The 17,740-nt window shown below is 27.9% G+C and overlaps 2 protein-coding genes across 3 annotated transcripts in view; one reads left to right on the top strand and one right to left on the bottom strand.

Moving 5' to 3' along the window:
- Nucleotides 1-1,859: 1,859 nt before the first annotated feature.
- Nucleotides 1,860-17,740, bottom strand: part of LOC124815417 (cell division cycle protein 16 homolog) — a 21,053-nt gene continuing 5,172 nt past the window's right edge. For both annotated transcript variants that reach the window (XM_065816940.1, XM_065816941.1), the window contains exons 3-4: nucleotides 6,575-6,706; nucleotides 1,860-2,087 (exon numbers count right to left, since the gene is read on the bottom strand). The gene's annotated coding sequence lies outside the window, so the exon portion shown is untranslated. The remainder of the gene's footprint in view (nucleotides 2,088-6,574; nucleotides 6,707-17,740) is intronic.
- Nucleotides 13,495-16,901, top strand: LOC136090088 (zinc finger protein 862-like). The gene is made up of 3 exons (XM_065816194.1): nucleotides 13,495-14,312; nucleotides 14,497-14,773; nucleotides 15,006-16,901. Exons 1-3 carry the CDS (start codon nucleotides 14,067-14,069, stop codon nucleotides 16,736-16,738), a joined length of 2,256 nt encoding a protein of 751 aa, XP_065672266.1. The 5' UTR covers nucleotides 13,495-14,066; the 3' UTR covers nucleotides 16,739-16,901.

Genomic DNA, 17,740 nt, shown 5'->3' with positions numbered 1-17,740 from the left:
CTTCTGGATGCGTCTGAATGTTTCTGGATACTTCTGGATGCTTCTTCTGGAAGCTTCTGCATGCTTCTGGAAACTTCTGGATACTTCCTTTAATTATTAAAAAAACTTCCGTGACGTTGACACGGACCAGACTTAAGAAAATGAAACAAACCAAAAAAGTTGCACTTGTTTTGTCCGCTGCAAAATGGCACTTGTCAACGAAATTCTGCCTGTGTACTGTCACCTGTCAGCTGATTGCTCATGTCATGGCATGCTATGACTCCAGACTCCTGAACTGTTTGCTGTGGTAGTATAGTTCGTTTCGTTTTTAAGACATGTAAAATTAGGAACACTTTTTAACATTGTTCGATGTTGGTTGCAAATGTTTTGTCCAATACTGTATATACACATATACATAAATATAAAATACGTATATATACACACACACGCACACACATATATACCCGCGTGCTGTTCGGAACTCTAATTCCTCGAAAACATAATTAACTCAAAGTAGAACTAGAAAAATAACTAGGACTTGAGCTCTAAAAGAAAACCTCTTGATTTTGAGCTTGCGCTGCGAGTTAATAACATAGTAACCGAGCTCGGCGGCGAGTTTGTTGCAATGTCCCTGCAGGACGTAATTTTACACTCTTATATACAAACTACATACAAACTATAAACACTCTTACATACAAACGAGGTAATAAGCATAAATGAATGGAGTAGTTAGAATTTGATAATAAAAAAAATCATTCATTCATTACTATACGTTCTTAGACAATTTATTAGATAATAAACTTACATTTATTATTAACATTTTAATAATTGTTTCATAAAAAATATGGCAAGTAACAACATATACATACTACAAACCTTGATACAAAGTATAACAATTAAGAAACAAATATAAACATATTTATGCAAAGTTATACAAAATTTACCTATCTAAAAGTTTTTTTTTAATTTTATTTATATAGACAAAATTTTATTGTTGATAAATAGTTTTTTTAATTAATAGAATTATTTAAGTACTCTTTAATAAAATACAGTAAATACAATTATTAAGAAATAAACGTAAATGTTAAGTCATACATGTCAACACACGTTATGTCAAAAGCAAAATAAAAATGACATTAAATTATTTTCACTGTATAACTTTGCATAAAGTTATATTTATAAATATAACTTTATGCAAAGTTATACACTAAAAATAATGTCATTTTTATTTTTGTTTTGACTTAGCATGCGTATTCTTGTTGTTTTGCCTTATATAAAGATTTCTGCAAAGATTTCTTGACCAGTTCTTTATCTTTAAACCCGACTTTGGACATGACACCTGCAAACACAATGTTTCCATTAAAGCATTTAAAATAATTATTGTATTTATGTAATATATATTTATATATATTACATTTAATATATTCATTGCTATATTTTTATTATTAATATATTTTATTATTAATATATTCATTGCTATATTATTATAGAAAAAAAAAATTAAACTTATATTGAAAAATATTGAAAAAAATATTAAATATTGAAAAAAAAATTTTTAGAACTTATTAAGTCCTAAACCATTGAAAGAAAATAATGCTAGTTACCAAAGATTGCTGGGCTGATTCGTGTCTTTAAAGAGAGCGACACTTCCGCTAACTCTTCCGGTATAACACACATTAATGCACAGATCATCATTAAACAATACCTCCATTGTCTTGCGATCAGCAGTCATATGCCCTTGACCCCGGAGGTATTCTGCACCTAAACTCTTAATTAGAGCTTTTTTCTAGAAAAAAGTGATATTATTATTAAGTGATATTAGCACATAAGTATTGACAGTCGCATGAATTCACACAATTACTATCCCATTTATCACTCACCCATTTACTATTAAATGTATCATTTTCGAGTTTATTATTCAGGTTTTAATCTGCTAGTACTCATTGGAATTTGCCCAAGGTAAACATCGTTAAGTGGTTTAAGAGGCTTGAGACTATCGATCGCCTCATCAGATGTGTTATATAACTTAGTTTTCTTTTTAAAAGCATTAGATAGACCAAGCGCATCTTGTATTTGCATCAAAGAATAATAAACAAAATCTTGGAAATCTGTAACAATTTAGATTAAAATGAAGATAACTAATACAAAAATAGAAAACAATTGCAGAAAAAATTTTATAAAAGCATACGCATACACATATATAAATATACATATACACATACACATATACACAAACATATACATTATAAACAATTTTTTTTATCACATATAATGATAAAACAACAAAAACTGCAATAATAAATACAATAATAATAACAGAAGTATAGTTTCATTAATAAAAACAATGACAGCAGCAAAAGAAAAATTAGAAAAAAGTATAGAATAAATATTCCAATGTGATAAATTAATAGAAAAATAAAGAATTTTAAAATATTAGTTCTAACAGAATAAAAAAAACATATTTTGCGTATTAAGTTACGCAACTTAATGTTAAAAATTATGCAATTTAAATTTTGATTGGATAAATTTGAATTAAAATGAATAATAGTTTTAAAAAAAAAAGTTATAAAATATTTTTTGCTAAAAGGTAAAATTTATATATACTTAAAAATAGCTTTTGTTTAAATTTGCTAGAGAATACTTTGCTTCTATTATCGTTAACTAAATTTAGATATCAGTTAAAATGAAAAAAATTGTAACAAGACGTAATAACAAATAGTTTTAAATCAAAATAAACAAACTACTTTAGAAAGTCTCCCTGTAGTTGATTAATTTTATCATAAAAAGTCGCCTTTACTCAGAGATGTTCTTCAGAGATGTTCTTCAGAGATGTTCTTTCACTTGTCTTTATCGAAGTCAACAATAAATTATCTTTTGAAAGTGCTTGTTGAAGAGTTGCAAAGTTAGTAGAAATTCATTGGACAGAGTGTAATATCTACACAATATCATATCAGGCCATTTTAAAACGTCTGCTAAGTGAAATCAATGAATATCGCTACTTAAAAGGAGTTGACAAAAACAAGCAAGGTGATTTAAGTAGATGTATTTCTATGAACGAACCCCTTAAAAAACCTTTTGACATTTTCTGCTTCAATCCACAACGTTGTGAAAAGCTAGAGAAGTTTTTCAGTATTTTAATAAATGCTGAAAACTACTCCTATCTAGAAAACATGCACGGTAACAGAAATTTTACATGTCAAAATGTTGACAAAACTTTCCATAAAAAAATTAATAATAAAAAAAGAAAAATGGAGAAAAAGATAAGAAATGAAACAGCAGTTTTTCAGACAATGTACGTTGATAATGATGATAGCGAGTTAAGTAAATTTGAAGACGAAGATGAATTTTTTGAAAAAGAATTAACAAAAAATGAATATCAGTTCTTTGAAAAAGACACTGAACTAATTAAAAAAAAGAGGATTATGTTTGTTGATGTAAGTGAACCAAAACAGCCATACATGACATACATACAAAACCGTCATACATGACGAGATCAAAATTAATATTTGAAGATAGTTCTCACAATACGTATGTTTGACCTAATGTGTGACAATCAAAAAACTTATTTTTAAGTGATATCTACCATGCATGTGCAGAGTTAGATGGAGAAGGAATCTTGATGAGAGAAATGCAAATTGCACAGAAAGTAATCGGCAATCAAATTTTTAAAACAAAATGGAAGATTAAACTGTATATCTAAGTACGATAAAAATGATTGTCAAGCTATTGAGAAAACATTTATTGATTCTAACACACTCCCAACAAGCAGTGTCATACGTAAAAAACTAAAACAGATGATTGCAGACAGAGTTGTTCAAGTTAAAAATAGTGGCAATATAATAACTCACGCAACTGTCTCTACCACTTGAAAGCATGTTGGGACCTTCCCACCTTCTGATTTACATATTAACAGAGAGTATTATTTTCCTTTGCCTACTTTAGTAATTGCTTCAGAAACTACAGCAAATTTTGCAGATGGAATAAAAACAACATTCGAAATGTTACAGGAAGCCTCAAAATACACCTCATAAGAACTATACCAAAAGGTAGATGTTCATATGACTGACAGTACTGTTTATAATAGATTTTATAATGGAATTATAATAGTTTAGGAATATCTAAAATCACAGCTGGTATACTCGATAGAGAAAATCCTGCTGGTCAACTGTTTTGCACTTCACATACAGCTTTAGGTTTTGACAGAGCTATTGAAAAAGTTCTAAACCATATTGAAAATGAAATGAATATGGATAGCCTTTTCAAAATCTTTCTGTTAGATATATCTATTAACAAAAGTACGGAAATGTTATCCTTAACCTTTCTACATTGGTTATAAACTTGTTAGGTTCAAGTTTTATTCAAAAACCACGGAATTATCATAAAGAATTTAAAATTTTTTGTGCAGCGTGAAAACAAAGATATTTTTCGTTTTGAATTTAAAGATGTTCGATTTGAATGTCTTTCAAAATGTTCTTCTATAGTTTGCTTTCACTGGGATGACTTTAACGAGTTTTTAGACCAACATGAATATATCACAAATAAACTTGCTTGTTTATTACGAGACTCTATGAATTTTGATTACATTATAGTTACTTTAGTCATGATAGCAGCTTTTGGAATGCAAGTCATTTCACTATTTTTCTGTAAAACTAAAGGTAAAGGTACGCATTCTAAACTGCAAATATTCTTTAACAAGATGTATGCAAGCTTATCTAATGATATCATAAATGAACAATTCTTTGAATTTAAAGAGCCATGTGTTCAAGGAGTATCAAAGAGACTTTTTGAAAATCTCATTAAAGAAGATTATGGCTTAGAAATTGTTGATGTAGTTCGAAAATACGCATCAAAGAACTTTGATGATTGCATTATTCTTGCAAATATAGTTCGGCAAAATTTAGCTATATTTCTTCAACACCAAAGAGGAAAGCATTATGGGTTTGGAGAAAGAAACAATGATTGATTACCTGATGAGTATTACGTTTTTAATCAAGTTGTTGGAGTCGATAAAACAGTTACAAATAAAATTGCAATAAACTTCGAAAAAAACCGTTACTTTCAACAGTTTCACATAGTAATGTTCTTAAATATTCAAACCATTTAAGAAATGAAGATTCAAATAATTTAGAACTGTTTTGGAAAATGGGTCCTATTGTTAGAAAAATTGAAAGTATAGAATACAGTTGGAACCAGCGACAGATTCAACTAAGACAAAGCGGCTTAACTAAAAAAGAACAACAAGCTTTACATCAGTTGTCCAGGAGAAGTTCTATTTTAACTTGTTTAAAATTACAAGGCGGCCCATTTACTAGTGGATAAGATGTCTGTGAATATATTGAAAAAGAGCAAGATCTGATGAAATGCCAAAAACGATTGAAGAATGAAGTAGTTTATTTTGGAGATACAAAACGGTCATTGCCGCCGAAATCAACTATATTTAAAATCATGATTTTAAATAGAGTTATACAAAAAAGTGCCGCCTTATGTCTATAGAAGAATATGCTACTAATTTGAATGTTCTACTTGGAAAGTCATCACAGCAATCCACAATCACCTATAATGACTTCCACAAAGTTATTTCGCACTTTCAATAGAGGTCAAAACAAATTATTATTCACATTAGACATCTTGATGATGTGCAATGTCTAATTTTTTGTGTTATTTATAACTAGACATAATGATTGCATGTTTCATTATTAAAATAAAATAAAAAAATTTACCATGTGTTTTACATTGCTTATATTTGAAAACAATAATGATTTCATTTAATTTAAGAGTAAATTGTTTTGCCAAATTAATCACTTTTATCAAAATTGAAGTAGAAGGCTAAACATTGATAATGAATTAAAAACATTTTGAAATTCGAAATCAGCATAAAAAACCAATTAAGAAAAAGTGGTTAAACTACAAAGAAATCTAAAAATAGTTAATTTTAGACCCCCCCCCCCCCCCCCTAATACTCATAATTAATCCATTAACCAAATTTCACATAACATTCCTTTTGACAAAGTTCTTATTCTACATTTTTTAAATTTTACGGCAGAATAAATAAAAACTGAGGCAAAAGCCATTGACAATAGTGTTTTCTTTAACAACTTTCAATGAATTAATCTTTGGCATCATCATAGTTATTTTTAACCATAAAAAAGCTGTAATAGGGACCGGAAATATAATTAAATAAAAAAACCCAAAAATGAAACAAAGCACAAATAAATAAAAATAAGTCTAAACTAAATAAAAAAAAACAAGAACCTAAAATAGAAACAAAGTATAACTAAATATATGCAACAAATCAGCCTGAACTAAATAAAAAAAGAAACAAGAACCTAAAATAGACAAACACAATCAACACAACCAGTTTTTTCTTTCAATCAATTCTAATCTTTTGAAAAAATGATTATTTTACAAGCCAATGCAAAAAATTTTTTCTTGATATACAAAAAGTTTTTTAAAAAATATATATAAATTTTACAAAATAATATTACTTAATTTTGATTTATAAAATATTAGTAAACCCTGTTAATAAAATAACGGTAAACCTTGTTAAATATTAAAATGTTGAACCCTGTTATAAATGTCAACTAAATTATATTACCTATCTTGTTGAAGCCTCTGTTACAACAACAATAGGAATAGTGGTCAATGGCTCTCTCTTTTTCTCTTTTAAAATTTACTGACGATTTTTCAATATATTTAACAACTCTTCTCAACTGCTTTTGTAAATAGACTAAAAAACCAAATTATTAATAATTAACAGAAAAAAAACCTATATCAAACTATGTGCACATTATATATATATATATATATATATATATATATATATATATATATATATATATATATATATATATATATATATATATATATATACACATATATATACAAGGTGGCCCATAAGTCACTTTACATTTTAAAAACTAAATAACTTTTTTCTATTAATATATTTCTGTTTCTCTTTTCAGAATTAAAAAATATAATTAATGTTATTCAATTTCTAAAATGTAAAGTGACTTATGCACCACCTTGTATTTTTAGCATTTTAATTGACCCTAATATCCTCTACTACATATCAAAGATACTTAAGTTAAAAGACCTTATTCAACACTCCAACTGTTTGTTTGTTTGGAAACAGCAACATCGAACCTTACCTCCTCTATTTACTGATATTTTTATTTATTAAAAAAATACTTATTATTAACTTCGATCAGATAAAAGCTTCAAATTATCTATACCTAGACATAGAATTGTTTGTTATGGACATGAACTGTTTGTTATGGACATTTTATAAATTCAAAAACAGTCTATTTAATTTTTTATTAAACAGGTATTCTTCCTAATTTTTATGCTAGTTTTACTGCAAACTATCTACTATCCATCTTAACTTTATTTGCTTCAATGCTGGTTGATAACTACTAATACTTGATCATTTTTTTAATTCTTTTCTACTACTTTCTTCATTTCAATGATTAATTACTACTTATACTTGCTCTTTCTTAACTTTTTCTCAAATTAATATCACTATTCTATTTCCAACTCTCACTATTATAAATATTGCCATTTTTATTATTGTTATTATTATTGTTGCTATTGCTGTAATTATTATTGTTATTATTATTATCATTAATAAAATTGTTATTTTTATCATTAGTGTTATTATTATTTTGATTATTATTATTACCAATAAGTCGAGTTATTATTATTTATAACCTATTATTATTACTGATACTTATATTACTATATTACTTATGTTGTAACTGTATCTTATTATAATCTACTTCTCTTTCATTGCTATATTTTAATTAGGTATATAAAAGTCTTATATTCTTGATAGATGTATAAAAGTAAATTAAATGTTGTACTAAATTTATCAAGCTTCTCACTTAATTATTATTCCATATAATTTTTCGTTTAAGTATTGTACTGTTTCACGTTTTTTTTTTTTTTTTTTTTTTAAGTTTATTATTATGGTGTTTACTTAAAACTTGTACTATATGAAAATATTCCATGAAATCTATTTCAGAATACATTTCAGAATACATTTGATTTGATTTGAAGATAAATACTTTTTCCACCTTAACATTCAATTAAGTCTCCTTTTTTTTGATCACTGCCTCAAGCCTAGGCCAGAAGGACTGGCAGGTGCTTATTATATATATATATTTTTCTGTTAATTCACCTCCTCAAGGCCACTACAGACAAGGAGGCTACTTATTTGTGGTATAACCCTCTCTCAACTCTATAACTCAGAAACACAAACCTTGGGGAACAAGGCCGCTGCACAGAGAAACAAGTTGTCCCTTGACATTGAGTTCTAAGCACAAGTAATTTTTTTTTTTTTTTGTTACTTCACCTCCCCAAGGCCGATAAGGCCACTACAGATGAGGAGGCTACTTGTAGTTGAACCTTGACGAACAAAGCCGCTGCGCGGAAAAAGAAGTTGAGCGCAGTACTACCAAGGTGCATTGTCCTGTTGAAAAATGTAATCGTTTTCTGGAAATTTCTCCTTCAGTCATGGCGCCACATAGTGTTTTAGTAAGCTAATATACACATCAGAGGTAACCTTTTTCTTTCTCTTTGATGTAGATTGGTGGACATTTTGGACAAACCCACATGAACCAAATTTAAAACTTTGGTTCTTTTAAATTCGATTGTAAAACTTTTAACTAAAATGTGTTTTATTTACTATTTTATTAAAATCTAAGAGGGTCATTGAATATTAATCAACAAAAACAAATTGCAAAAGTATTTTATTTACATCACAAAACATATATATAGAACCCTTATACGTTGTCCGAAAATTTTTTCCATATTTTGTTGACAAAAAGTAAAAATTAAAAAGCAAGACCAGAATTATTTTTTTTTATTAATTGATAGACTGCCTGCCCCAACCAAACCCTCAGTCGATGTAGCAGCACTCCCTTGCGTGTCAAGCTAAAAGATAGTAGATGTAGCAGCACTCCCTTGCGGGTCAGGCTATTTGTCAGTCGATGTAGCAGCACTCCCTTGCGAGTCAGGCTATTTGTCAGTCGATGTAGCAGCACTATCTTGCGAGTCAGGCTATAAGATAGTCGTTGTAGCAACACTCCGCACATGATTTACAGTAAAAATAATAAAAATAAAAACATTTTATTAAAAAAATTAAAAATAAAAACATTTTATTAAAAAAAATAAAAATAAAAACATTGTTTATATTGTTAAAAACATTCAGAATATTTTTAAAAACATTCTGGTCAATTAAATTTGCGTTTTTGTGGTTTTTTTAAAAAACGATTTATTTGTAATTAAATTAATGGTTTTTACTTTCGTCCAACACGCAAATGTTGGACGAAAGTCAAAAGTAATTTAAAGTGACGTATGTGTTGGCGTTAGAATCACTTTTTTCCTTCCGCTCTTCCCAAAGACAACAAACTATAGATATATATATATATATATATATATATATATATATATATATATATATATATATATATATATATATTTATATATATATATATATATATATATATATATATACATATATATATATATATATATATATATATATATATATATATATATATATATATATATATATATATATATATATATATATATATATATAACTTTTTCTTAAATGACTGTATTTAATTAATTTTTTTTTATTACAAAGTTTAGAATCTGTAAGTTAATTCTGAATAAAGATAATGTCTCTTAAATAGCCTCCATTCTCGGCTTAAAAAAGTCTAGCTCTTTCTAAGCTATTTTCCGTGACACTTAACATCTGAGGGTGTAGGGAAAAAATTTCCTGTCGTTCGTTTGCCTTAAGTTCTTGAATAGTTCGGGGCTTGATTGCATACACTTTGTCTATAAGATATCCCTAAAGTCTGGTACTGTCAAATCAGGAGTAAATCAGAATTACGAGAGATTATCCAATCCTGAAACATAGCAGTAAACAACTGCATTGTTGCTCTAGCGGTATGTGCAGTTGCTTAATCTTGTTGCCACCAATACCCTGCCATGTTTGTCAACTAAGGTTGAAAAAAATTCGCTAGCATGTCTCGATATCTCTCAGCAGTTAGTCACAGCATTTTTATTTGCATCTTTAAGGAAGAAGGGCCCAATAACCCTATCTGATGTTACTCCACTCCATGCTGTGACTTTAAGAGGGTGCAATGGACTCGCATGAACTTAGCGTGGATTTTCTGTGCCCCAGAATCTCTGGTATTCTGCTTATTCACATGTCCATTCAAATGGAAATGATGTTCAGACCTATCACTTACAGAGCTAAACTCTTGAAAACACATCACTAGGTTCAATATTGCAGGCCTACTAGGGGGACGTCGAACATTGAAATGGTGCATATACGATCTTTGCGTTGCAACAATTGACCGTCTATTTTCAAAGTAAAATTCAATTATCTTCACTTGTTGATCTGTTGTAAACTTATCGATACCAAAAATCTCCAAAGATTATATTTTTTAATTCTGAAAAGAGAAATAGAAATATATCAATAGAAAAAAGTTATTTAGTTTTAAAATGTAAAGTGACTGATGGGCCACCTTGTAGATTATTTTTAGGGCTTTATTTTGGAGGTGAGATAATCTTTTAAGTGTTAGAGATTGGGTTTGTTCTCTTATTTAAAAAGCATATCTTAGAAGGGACTCAAAAACAAAATGATATATGTTATGGAGCATTTCGAGATTAAGATAGTGTCGAACTTTGAATTTCAGTTTTTTTAGAATTAAGAGATAATTTATTGAATAGAAGCCACTGGAGCAGATTTGCTAAGTCATGGTTAATATTTTTGCTTATCTTTTTAAGTGATTTGTTTATAAAAAGCAAATTGGTGTCATCACCAAAGTGGTAAGCAGTGGAAAACTTCAAAGAGGTAATTAGATCATTAATAAAGAGAAGAAAAAGCAAAGGTCCTAATACAGAGCCTTGTGGGACACCATTTGTTGATTTTATTAATTCAGATTTTATCCCATTAACAGAAACAAATTGAGTTCTATTTTGAAGATGAGAAAACCATCATTTCTAAACCCATACTGATTTTTATAAAGACACTTGTTGTTTCCTCGAAGAATGTACCTGATAAACAATAGGCAAAACAGAAGGTGAATGGAAAAAACATTTTGCCAATCATAAGTAATCTTTTAAAAATAAAAAGTATTCAAAAATACCATGCTGTCAAAATATATATGGGAATTATGCTGTCAAAATATATATGGGAATTATGCTGTCAAAATATATATGGGAATATGGAATTAGTAAAAATATTGATGATTTTATACTGAATTGGTCTATCCTTAAAACAGCGCCTGCATATAACAATATTTTCAAAAAATGCATACTATACCTACAAGAAAAATTTGAAATCATTACGCATGCAAACCATGAATGCTTATTAAACAAAAAATCAGAATTAATTTCTAAATAGAGGCACAAAAATAAGTTTCTCCTAAAAAACTATAAAAATAAATGAGCTCAAATAACAGTAACATTAAATCCCTCTTTTAATAAATATTATTAAAAAAAGCATAAATAATCATTTCTAAAGAATTCTTTTTATAACAGTGTCAGCAAATTCCACAGATGTGTAAAAATTTACAGTAGTTAAGACATTTGCGACTTTCTCAAATTTATTTTTTGGAATAAATTGAAGTTTTATTAATTTGATCATTCATTTCTGATGAGTCTTTATTGATAAAACACAGTGTTAAATGAAAAAAAAAATTTGTTGAGTGATTTTCTACTAATTTATACATATATATATATATATATATACATATATATATATATATATATATATATATAAATTGTCTCACTTAGGAGTACGAAAAGTAAAAACTGATTCTTTTGTCAAAAAATATGTCACTTTTATTTACTTTTGACTTTCGCCCAACATTTTAGTATTTTCAGAAAGTTAAAATCATTAATTTAATTACAAATTAATCTTTTTTTAAAGAAACTGCAAAAACGCAAATTTAATTGACCAGAATGTTTTTAAAATATTCTGAATATTTTTAATAATATAAACAATGTTTTTATTTTTATTTTTTTAATAAAATGTTTTTATTTTTATTTATTTTTACTGTAAATCATGCAAGGAGCGTTGCTACATCAACTATCTTATAGCCTGACTCGCAAAGTGCTGCTACATCGACTGACAAATAGCCTGACTCGCAACAGAGTGTTGCTGCATCGACTATCTTAAAGCCTGATTCGCAAGGGAGTGCTGCTACAACGACTGAGGGTTCTGTTGGGGCAGGCATTCTATCAAGTAATAAAAAAAAAATTCCGGTCTTTCATTTTAATTTTTACTTTTTGTCAACAATATATATATATATATATATATATATATATATATATATATATATATATATATTTTATATATATATATATAGTTCTATAGATTGTTGTATTTGGGAGTACGGAAGGAAAAAAATGATTCTTATGCCAACATACGTCACTTTTAATTACCTTTGACTTTTGTCCAACATTTGCGTGTTGTCAGAAAGTAAAAACCATTAATTTAATTACAAATTAATCATTTTTGAAAAAAACCCAAAAACGCAAATTTAATTGACCAGAATGTTTTTAATAACATTCTGAATGTTTTTAATAATATAAACAATGGTTTTATTTTTATTTTTTTTTAATAAAATGTTTTCACTTTTATTTTTTTTAATAAAATGTTTTTATTTTTATTTTTTTTACTGTAAATCTTACACGGAGTGTTGCAACATCGACTATCTTATAGCCTAACTCGCAACAAAGTGCTGCTACATCGACTGAGGGTTTGGTTGGGGCAGGCAGTCTATCAAGTAACAAAAAAAAATCCGGTCTTGCTTTTTATTTTTTATTTTTTGGTCAACAAAACTTTCTGACAACCAGTTAGGAGTTATTCATATATTTATATATATATATATATATATATATATATATATATATATATATATATATATATATATATATATATATATATATATATATATATATATATATATATATAGGTTTGGTTGGGGCAGGCAGTCTATCAAGTAACAAAAAAAAATCCGGTCTTGCTTTTTAATTTTTATTTTTTGGTCAACAAAACTTTCTGACAACCAGTTAGGAGTTATACATATATTTATATATATATATATATATATATATATATATATATATATATATATATATATATATATATATATATATATACATATATATCAGGCTTGGTCGGGAAAGGCGTGCGATCGCACTCTGATCTTGACCACGCATACAATATTTAGTTGCGACAACTTGCCCACGGCTTCATAGATGTTTTGAGAACATTTCAAAAAATAATCAAGCGCAAAAAAGTTCAACTGGACCGATGAGAGACAATTACAAAAATTAAAAGCTGCCTGATTAAATTGTTATAAAATAAGTTTAGAATAATTAATAAACTTCGTCTTTTATAATTAAGCGACACTCTTTTATATAAAGTAAAAACTTACTATTAATCATTGTTTAATAAAGAAACAATTGTTATTCAATTTATCAAAGAGTTTAGTATAATTTCTTTTATTTGAGTACTTCTGATTTATTTCAACAAGATTCTAATAAACAAACGTTTGTTGATTTATTTAATAAATAAAAAAGTCAATCTTTTTTTAACCATTTCGCGCTTTACGTAGTTGGCCTGAGTTTTGTTTTTACAAATTACATACGATTCTTTGTAGTACGACGAACAAAAGAAACAATTAAATCATTCAGTTACTATGACAATGTTAGAACGTTGTTTTTAGCAGTATCTTTAAAAATGTTAAAAACAATTCCGCAATGTGCTAGACCCCTGAATTAGCGGTCTATAATGATCAGTATCCAAAAAAATTACATTCCAAATGAATTATATTTTTATTTTTTATTTTACTAACCAAAACCAAATTTTAAATACGTCAAACTATCTGAAAGCATTTTTTTATGATTAAACTCAAAAGGTAAAAATAAATTACGAGGAGGAAGCGGAACTGCTTTACCACTGATTATGAATAGTGAGTGGGCTTTTTTTTTATTTTTCATTTTAATAAGTATTTAAAACAGAAATAAGTAAATTTAAGTTTAAGTATAACAAATTTGTTAGAATGACATCTGAAGCAAAAAAAATTCAAGATAGTAAACCAATATCTAAGAACTTAAAAACTTTTCTTTCGTGGGGGAAAGAATCAGTTATTGGATACACGGAAGAAAATGGCTTAGTTGTCAAAATATGGTGTAAGATTTGTGCTAGGAACAAAACTGAAATTTTAACGGATGCTTTAGTTAAAGGAGTATCAAATCATTCTTTGACAGCGTTTACGGAGGGAACTTGTGTGGTGACAAAGTATCAGGTAAAATTAAAATAATTAGCTTGTTCTTAATTTGTGACTCCAGGAATTAATTTAAACATAATTTTTCTACCATTATATAACTTATAACTGTAGTTATCTTATAATTTACTATATTACTAAGTGAATAAATTTTTTAGAAAATTGCTTAATTTGAACCGTGATTTTTTCTTTGATAATAATAAAGGTTGATCGCCATCTTAGAGGGCAAAGCCATAGATTAGCGGTGCTGATTGATAATGGTAACTCAGAAGATCCTGGAAGTAGTTGTATTGCTAACCTCGATATGGAAAACTTGTTACCTATTACACAAGACAACCGCGAGGCGTTATTAAAGATGATTAGAACAGCCTATGAAATGGCTCTAAAACCAAGCATGCCACATAGCCATTTCAAGACACTGATCAAATGCCAAAGACTTAATGGTGCACTCCTTTTACAAGGAAAAGACAACAATAAAGCAGGTTATTGATTTTTAGGTTCAGTTTCTTTTTCGTAATTTAATAAAATAATTCAAATGAAAAAATCAAATTAAAGTTACATTACTATTATAATGAAAATTTAATTTTTTTTTTTTTTTAAGATTTTACATTCGAATGGTCTTATCCTTTTGATTTATCCATTTTATTTTTTAATTTGAAAAATATTAGTTTTATTATTATTTTTTTATTTTATTGTTTTTAATTTCTTTTTTAGCACGTGAATATATCTCATGCATTGCCAGTGCCATTAAAGAAAAAGTTGCTAAAATTGTCAATGAAACAAACTTTTTCTCCATTCTTTCCGATGGTTCTCAGGCTAGAAAAACAAAGGATGAAAAAGAGTTGATTCTTGTGCGCGTTGAACGCGAAGGGACCCCTGCCTGTTTTGTAGTTTCTTTACTTGATATGAACAGTTTGGGTGGTATGAATGCCAATACCATTAAAAAGGCTATTGATAGCATTTTTATTGAAACCGGTAGTGTTCCTTTAACTGCGTCAGCTTACAAATACAAACTTGTAAGCGCTACGGCCGACGGAGCTTGCGTTAATTTTGGAATTTATAATGGCGTGTTAACACAATTAAAAAAAGATAGAATGTGGCTGATAAAAATTCACTGCGTAAACCATCGTTTAGAATTAGCAATAAAAGATGCTGTGAAAGATATTTCCCAGTATAAAGAGTGTGAACGTTTTTACATTTCCATATTTAATTTATTTCGCAATTCTGGAAAGCTAAAATGCGCAGTTAAAAAAGCTGCTGAGGCTTTGAACATTACATATTATACGTTGCCTAAAATATTTGGAACGCGCTTTATAAGTCACAGGAGACGCGGCTTTATAAAACTTTTACATAATTGGCCTTCGCTTATTGTGGGTTTCGATAATACTCTTGCTGATCGCGACACTAAAGCAGATATGCGTGCTAAACTTTCTGGATTGTCCAAACGGTTGCATGACTACAGACTATTATGTATGGTTTGTAGTTATTTGGACATCTTAGAAAAGTTATCACCATTATCATTGGTTTTTGAAAAACAAATGTTAATGGTGAATGAGTTAAAACCAGCGGTGGATATAACAAAGGCTAGCTTAGCGGAATTAAGCCATGAAGATATTGATAATATTATTGATTCATATTTACTCAAGTTTATAATCAATGAAAAAGATGGTTCAACCAATCTTCTTTCTTCGTATTTCAAAGAAGGTAACGAATTGAAAAAATCAAACCCTGAGTTTGTTGAGATTGAACTCAACAATATGGCTAATCTTAACTTTGAATGTATTCATTCTGCCATTAAAGTAAGAAAATTAGCAATTGAAATCATTCTGCCATTAATAAACGATAGATTTAGTTCGCTGTTAAATCCCATATTCGAATCAATGGATTGGTTAGATCCGCAAGTATGGACAGCAGACAGCATGTATGGTGATGCCAGCATATCTTTATTGCTAAACGAATTTTTTTACCCTCTAGAAAAATTAGGAATGGATTTTAAAATGGTTCTTTCGGAATGGAGAGCTGCAAAACTATTAATAAATGCGCAGTACACCACTGCACTCACACCATTGCAAATATGGCAGAATATTTTTCTTTATTATAAAATTAAGTTTCCAAACTTGAGTCTTTTAGTTGAACTTCTGATGTGTATTGCTGGTTCTAATTCAGCTGTCGAACGCGTTTTCAGTATTTTGACTGTGATTTTGACTGATAGGCGTTTAAAGATGAACCACTCAACAATGGAAGACTCAATAATCATAGCAGGGAATGACACGAATTTCACTCAACAAGAACGCGATGATATTTTAAGTCGTGCTGTGGATATTTTCTTAGATAAGCGAAGAGTTTTTTTCCTTGATTCAGCTAATGCTAGTATTGCCACTGATTATAGTAGCGAAGAAAGCTGCACCAGTGAAGATATAAGTTCTATATCTGAATCGGACGGATAAAAAATTTGTAATATAAATTTTATCCCACATAATTTTATATTTATGTACATTACTTAAGAGTCCTGAAGGACGAAAATATATTTAGCATTATATATATGATATCTTTGATTGTCATATTCTTGTTATACGATTGCATAAATAAGTTGAATTTAATAAAAAGGCAGCGTATAAGCTAATATATGTATATATTATATGCTGTATATATAAAACTTTTTAATAATATAGATCAAATTATGTTATTAAAAAGTTTAAACTCTGCCATTTTATTAAATCTTTTAAACATCTGTGTGTGTGTGGCTCCAACAATAAGTCAACGTATTAAAACAAAACAAATTTATATTAGCGAATCTTTTTAAAGCATTCGTCAATATAAAATCATTTTATTAGTAAAGATTAAAGTTATGAATTTAATTTTTTTGCGTGTATTTTTAAAACTTATTGTTATGCGGACAAACATGGAAACATACTTGAATGTTCTCAAAACATCTATGAAGCCGTGGGCAAGTTGTCGCAACTAAATATTGTATGCGTGGTCAAGATCAGAGTGCGATCGCACGCCTTTCCCGACCAAGCCTGATATATATATATATATATATACATATATATATATATATATATACATATATATATATATATATACATATATATATATATATACATATATATATATATATATTTTACATATATATTTATATATATATATATTTATATATATATATATATATATATATATATATATACATATATATATATATATATATATGTATATATATATATATATATATATATATATATATATATATATATATATATAAATAGATATATATATATATATATATATATATATATATATAGAACCCTTAGATGTTGTCCGAAAGTTTTTTCGATATTTTGTTGACAAAAAGTAAAAATTAAAATGCAAGACCGGAATTTTTTTTTTTAATAATGATAGACTGCCTGCCCCAACCAAACCCTCAGTCGATGTAGCAGCACTCCCTTGCG

This window comes from Hydra vulgaris, chromosome 13, assembly GCF_038396675.1.
Source record: "Hydra vulgaris chromosome 13, alternate assembly HydraT2T_AEP".
Taxonomy (NCBI): Eukaryota; Metazoa; Cnidaria; class Hydrozoa; order Anthoathecata; family Hydridae; genus Hydra; species Hydra vulgaris.
The sequence above is the reverse complement of the archived record's forward strand: the minus strand, read 5'-3'. Positions and strand labels throughout refer to the sequence as shown.

Excerpts from the sequence above, each read along its gene's own strand:
- LOC136090088 (XM_065816194.1), top strand. The coding sequence starts at position 14,067 with ATGACATCTGAAGCAAAAAAAATTCAAGATAGTAAACCAATATCTAAG. Across the intron at positions 14,313-14,496 it reads GTGTGGTGACAAAGTATCAG|GTTGATCGCCATCTTAGAGG; the intron begins GTAAAATTAAAA and ends ATAATAATAAAG. Across the intron at positions 14,774-15,005 it reads AAAAGACAACAATAAAGCAG|CACGTGAATATATCTCATGC; the intron begins GTTATTGATTTT and ends TTTCTTTTTTAG.